This window comes from Mesoplodon mirus, assembly GCF_964341445.2.
Source record: "Mesoplodon mirus genome assembly, chromosome: 5".
Classification (NCBI taxonomy): Eukaryota; Metazoa; Chordata; class Mammalia; order Artiodactyla; family Ziphiidae; genus Mesoplodon; species Mesoplodon mirus.
In genome coordinates, this window is record NC_138980.1 from 27325734 (window position 1) to 27331768 (window position 6035).

The following is a 6035-nucleotide window of genomic DNA, read 5'->3' on the forward strand; positions in this document are numbered from 1 at the left end:
CTCTCATTTACGCACATGCAGAGCTACAAGTCACTGCCCTGTAGGAACGTCGGTTTCCTCCTGGAAGAACCAGGAACCCAGGAGCCAGCAGCCCAAGGAGCTCGACCACGAACCCAGAATGGGGTCTGGACAAGTGATAGGCTCAGCCAGGGCTCTCCTCGCAGACAAGCTCGAAGAACTACATTTCCCAGAATCTTTTGTTCTCGCATGGACTACATTTCCCAGAGGGGCTCGCGACTGTCCCTGCCCCGTCCCTCCCGGACCTACGTGGGGCGTCGGGCGTCGGGCGTTTGCCGTTGGCATGAGCTAATTACTCGCCAGAGGTCCGCCGAGGCGGCACCGCGTGGAGTCCCCAGCGGAAGTTTCTGTCTGGCCGTGGCAGTTCCGGAGCCTCCAGCCTGCGGCCCGCGGAACCCCCGATGCCTGGGCGAGGTGAGCGGCGGGGGGTAGGCAGGATGCGGGAGGGAGGACCGGGCTTCGGGAGCATGCGTCGCCGGGGCATGGGGCACAGGCCCAAGAGACGCGAGCCGGGTCTTTGTGGGCGCCGGCGGGCCGAGAGCCGGGCACCCCTGGCTCTGTTCGCCTGCCGCCCCCAGCCGTCCCACTGACGTGCCCCTGAACGAGACATGTCGGGCACTTCGTCCCCATTGGCTGGACCCAGCCACCCTCCTGCTTCTTTCCGACCAGTTCCCAGCGCGCTGCCTGCTCAGCGCCTGCTGGCATTTGAATTTGTTTCGGGCTGGCAGTGAACGTGAGAAAATTATTTCCTCCCCTTATCATCACCCCTGCACTTCCGAGTGACAGGCTTGTTTTACGCGAGAAGTGAGTCGCCGGCTTCCCCCAGTGGCAGAGCCAGGACTGGACCCAGGTCTTTGGTTTAATGTGCCCTTTCCTCAAGACAGCAGCCCCTCCCCACCATAGGAGAGCTGATGTTTTCCCTTTCCGAAGCAGCTTTCTCTAGAAATCTGGAAATTGTTTCCTTGACAGGAGGGGGAGGAATTGGGTGGGAATGCTTGAGGTGGAGAAAAGTTGTCACATGCACGCAGGGAGGTTAGAGCAGGTGCTCTGGAGCCCGCGGTGCCTGGAACCCTGGTGCCACCCTCCCTGGCTGTGTGGACTGGGACAAGTTGCTCCCACTCTGCCCTCAGTTTCCTGATCTATAAAATGGGGTGCTGACAATGCCAACTGTGCTGTGGGACTCGATGTATTGATAGGTAGTGCCTGGCATGCGGTGAGGCTCAGGGAGTTGCTGCTACTGCTGATAGAGTCCTAGGACTTTTCCTCTGAGCCAGGGAAAGAGCTGGGCCTGGACCAGGATGACCCAGCCCTTCTCTCTGGTCCTGTCTAGCCCTCGTTCCTTCTGACTTCCTTCTCTGGGGACACTTGGCATCATTTTCAAGTGGTATAAAGGTTTCAGAGCTGCTGATTCTGAGGGGTGGAAAGCAGAAGGGGCTTCCTCCTGGTTCCCTTTTTCTTCTCTCAGATCTGGCTTCTGGAGACTTCTCCCATCCTAAGGTGAAACTGCCCAGAAAGAGGACATGGCTCCTGAACAGAGGGAAGCAAGGTCTCGGGTGAGTTCATTGCCATCTCAGGTCTTAGAGATAGATGGGTTTTTTTTTCTGTTATTTTACCCTCAAACTGAAGTTTTCTCCCCAATACAGTCTTCACCAGGATTTGGAGCCCATGTCCTTCTGCCTTGGAAGAGTTGGTCCACCCTGGTGGATGGTGGATTGCATAGGGAATGCTTGCCTCCAACCCCCCAATCCATGGCCTGTGTTTCTCTTTTTTTTTCTAATAGACACTCTTTTATTCATTAATCTCAATTCACTGTATGATTACTGAATTGATAGGTAAGATGCCACATGTCTTATACCACTTGGGGTCAGAACAAACAAACATGCACACTTGGCAGAGCTCCTTTCTGGCCTGTCTCCTTTGCTCAGTCGTGTCCCCCTCCCTACCCTTGGCCAGAATGCTTTTCTTTTTCTTTCCGCCCCTGAGAAATCCTCATGATACCTTCGCCAGGCTTTTCCCAGTCCATAGTTTTTAGTTTTTCTCCATCTTAACTTTCTGGATCATGTGCCTTGCTTCTGTCACTCTCTTGAAAACTGATGTTGACCTGCCATTTTCATCTTTATGTTGTGAGAATGAGGGTGGGACCCCATCCAGGTGAGCCACTGTGTGAACAAAGGATAGCCATGCTGGTGGGGACGTAGATGGAGAGGTCTCTTGACTCCAAGAGCAGAGAGAAGACTCCTCAGGAAGCAGCAGTGAGAGTTTCATGGGATATTGGTAGTGGAGAGGCAGTGTATACAGTGATTCCTCAGTGGGGCTTTTGAGCCAGATGGCCAGGTTTGTGCCCATCTCCTCTGTTGCTGTTAATGGGTCTTGGGCAAAAAACTCCACCTCTCTGTGCCTCAGCTTCTTCACCTGTAACATGAATACAGCAACTGGGCCTACCTCAAAGGGTAGATGAGAGGATCCTGGGAGTTAGTGCATGGAAAGCGTTCTTATCAGGGCCGGGCACATAGTAGATGTTCAATATGTGGTGATTGTGGTAGCTAAACGATATTATTCTAGTTCATGATGTCTATCTATCTACTGTTGGTAGATAGAAATGACTATACAGTGTCCTTCCTTTACTCATCCTCATCTAACAATAGTAGTTAACGTTGCTGGGGAATATCCTGAGGGCTTCACCTTTGTTCTCACTCTCATAGCGAAGCAGAAGTTATTACCCCACTTTTACACTTGAAACTGAGGCTGAACGAAGTCAGGCAACCTGAAATCAAACCCAGGTATGTCTGGCCTCTAAGTTCATGTTAGTTATCATCCAGCCTTTCCTCTGGTACATCTTTCAGAACACAGGGCAGGCCTGGCTCCCAAATGACCAGAGTTCTCTGCAATGTGATGTTGTGTATCTTTTGGACCCATGAAATGTGGTAGTGGTTGATCTTCTGAGACTGTGGCTAGGACCTGCCTCTGCATATTTGGGCTACTTTTTTCTAAGCCCTTCCCGTTCCATTCCAACAGAGCCAGGCTGCTCTCTTACCCAGAATCTTCTCCATCCCTGCTTGTGAGTCCTATGTGACATTTCTCCCTAACCTCACCTGCTGCCGATACGTCAGTACTATGTGGACTTGTGTGTAAAACTCAGTGACAGGACGTTTAAGACCAGAGAGAGAATATACCCACCAAGTGCTGGGTTAAAAGAAAACTTCAGTTATCGTCTTGTCTCTGCCATTGATAAAGTATGTGACCTGGTGTCTTAACTGCCCTGGACCTGGTGTTTCTCATCTCTAAAATGAGGATTGAACAAGGAAATAGTATATGGTCCTGTCCAGCGACACTTTTCTTGTTCAAATTGTTTCACGCGTTTTTCTTGTCTGCCAGTTGGATTGTAAATTCTTTTGAGGGCAAAGATCATTTCTTGTATTCCCTGCCATGTGCCAATAAATTATCTTATTATACATGCACTGCATGTTAATGTTAAAAATCTCAGAGAATAAAAAAGTAAAATCACTCTTACCCCAACATCTTGAGATAATCATGGTCATACCTTTGGTATGCAGCCCTCAGAATAATTGTCTGTGTACCTTTCTTTATTTATTATTTATTGATGTACATGTGTACTTATGTATGTATGTATATTTTTATTTTCTCATTTTAGCTTTTTATTTTGATAAAATACACATAAGATTAAACTCACCACTTTAATCATTTTTGAGTATATTGGCATTAAGTGCGTTCACAGTGTGGTGCTACCATCACTGCTCTTTACCTCCATTGTATGGATTATCATTTATTACTTAAGCCTATGAGATAGGCGTTGAGAGGCAGTTCCTTGGATTGGAATTCTACCTCTACCACTGACCAGTGATATTGTGATTTATAATACGAAATATATATTTGGTCTTTGTCCCTGTTCCTGGCACATAATTTCCAAAACCCTTGTGATTTCCTAAGTGGTTAGTAATATATGCTTTTTATCCCTGAAATTACTTCAGAGCAATGAAGGCACAATGGGTGTGTTTTGTATCCACACCAGAGTTTATGTTAATGAGGTTACTTTTGTACCCCACCTAAGGATGCGGGCTGATTGCCAGGGGAACCAACCTTGATTAAAGTGTTGGAATTTTCAGTCCTGCCCCCCAATAACCCCTCTTATCCATCTGTCACCACCCTAGGAGATGAAAGTTGCATCAGTCGCCAATGGTCAGTGATTTAATCAATCGTGCCTATGTAATGAACCTCCATAAAAACCCAGAAGCGTTCAGAGTTCTTCCAGGTTGGTGAACATGTAGAGAGTCAGAGAGAATGGTGAATCCCGAGAGAGCATGGAAGCTGTGCACCCCTTCCCTGTGCCGCTCTTTCACCTGCCAGTTCCTATATCTTCTTTTATAATCAACCAGTAATCTAGTAAGTAAATGTTTTCCTGAGTTCTGTGAGCCACTCTGGCAAATTAATCAAACCTGAGGAGAGGGTTGTAGAAACCTCCAATTTAGAGCCAGTCAGTCAGCAGCACAGGTAACAACCTGGACTTGTGATTGACATTGAAAGGGGGCCAGTCTTGTGGGAATCTGACACTATCTTCAGGTGTCAGAATTGAGTTTAATTGTAGGACACCCAGCTGGTGTCCCACAATTGCTTGGTGTGTGGAAAACCCCCCACATCTGGTGTCAGAAGTGAAGTAGTGTTGTATTAAGAGTAGCGGAGACATGCAGGAGGAGTGAGTTTTCCCTTCATACCAGCTGTGTGACTTGGATAAATTTCTCTTTGTTTTCTCTTATGTAAAATGGACACAATAATAGTACCTTCTTCATAGGGTTGTTGTGAAGATAAAATAAAGATATACACTAAAGGTTAATATAAAGCTCTAAGAATAGTACTTAGCCTGAAAAAAGCATTCAATAAATTATAGCTATTTTAATTTCCATTATTACTGTCCTCAAGCTTTAGGGAGCACAGAGTGCCTTCAGTTATTTAAACTAGCTCCCTCAGTGATTATTGAGGTTGTTTCCATTTCTTTGCTGTTACTAACACCATGATAAATGTCCTTGCATGTGCATTTTTGTTCAGTGTTCATTATCAAACAAATATAGTAATTGGAGAGTTAAAGAGTATGCACATTTTAAAGCTTCTAATGTATGTTATCAAATTGCCAACAGGAAGATTATTCTAATTAACACCCCCACTAATGGCCTTAATACCTCCACCCATCTCTTGTAGCAGTTAACTCGGAGCCTGGTTCATACTTCCTGCTACTCAGTATCTATTTGTCATTGGTCAGTTGTTCATTAAGCAAATGACCTGGAACCTTCAGAACCTAGAATAATATAGAAGCATTTCATGGTAGCCCGTCTACTCCCCACTGCCGCCTTTTTCACCCTGTGTGATGGGTGGTCCTGGGTGAGCTGAGATGCTTGTCTCTACAGGTGTCAGTGACGTTTGAAGATGTGGCTGTGTTCTTTACACGGGATGAGTGGAGAAAGCTGGCTCCTTCTGAGAGAAACTTGTACCAAGATGTGATGCTGGAGAACTATAGTAACCCTTGTCTCATTGGGTAAGGAAATTTTCCCTGTAGATACAGAGTTCAGAAATTGGGATACCTCAGCATCTGATTTCCTGGGTAAAAGCCCTGGGTCATTAAAAACTTTAGCTGAGTTTTGCCTTAGCACTGTGCAAACTGGATCTCCATAAATAAACCTGAAAACCTTTTTCTCCCTCGTAGGTATGGAATTGCCCCATGGATGGGACAATCTACAGAGCTGCACATTAGAAATTCCCTCACTGCAGGCAACTTTTTCCCACTATGACTGAACTATGATGTGTTTGCTCATCTCTTAACAGAGAGCATCCCTCAACCTTTTTCTTTGACTCAACACTGGCTTTTTTCAATTCTCTTTTACAGGGGTCAGCAAACTTTTTCTGTAAAGGGCCAGGGAGTAAATATTTTCAGCTTTGTGGGCCACATATAGTCTCTGTAACGTATTCCTTTTCTTTTTTTTTTTTTTGAACCATTCTTTGCTCAAGGG

At 46.3% G+C, this 6035-nt stretch overlaps 1 protein-coding gene across 1 annotated transcript; it reads left to right on the top strand.

Moving 5' to 3' along the window:
- LOC309803900 (uncharacterized protein) lies at positions 1–5563 on the top strand. The gene is made up of 3 exons (XM_082620732.1): positions 1–432; positions 1484–1571; positions 5436–5563. Exons 1-2 carry the CDS (start codon positions 16–18, stop codon positions 1517–1519), a joined length of 453 nt encoding a protein of 150 aa, XP_082476858.1. The 5' UTR covers positions 1–15; the 3' UTR covers positions 1520–1571; positions 5436–5563.
- Positions 5564–6035: the final 472 nt, after the last annotated feature.

Excerpts from the sequence above, each read along its gene's own strand:
- LOC309803900 (XM_082620732.1), top strand. The coding sequence starts at position 16 with ATGCAGAGCTACAAGTCACTGCCCTGTAGGAACGTCGGTTTCCTCCTG. Across the intron at positions 433-1,483 it reads ACCCCCGATGCCTGGGCGAG|ATCTGGCTTCTGGAGACTTC; the intron begins GTGAGCGGCGGG and ends TTCTTCTCTCAG.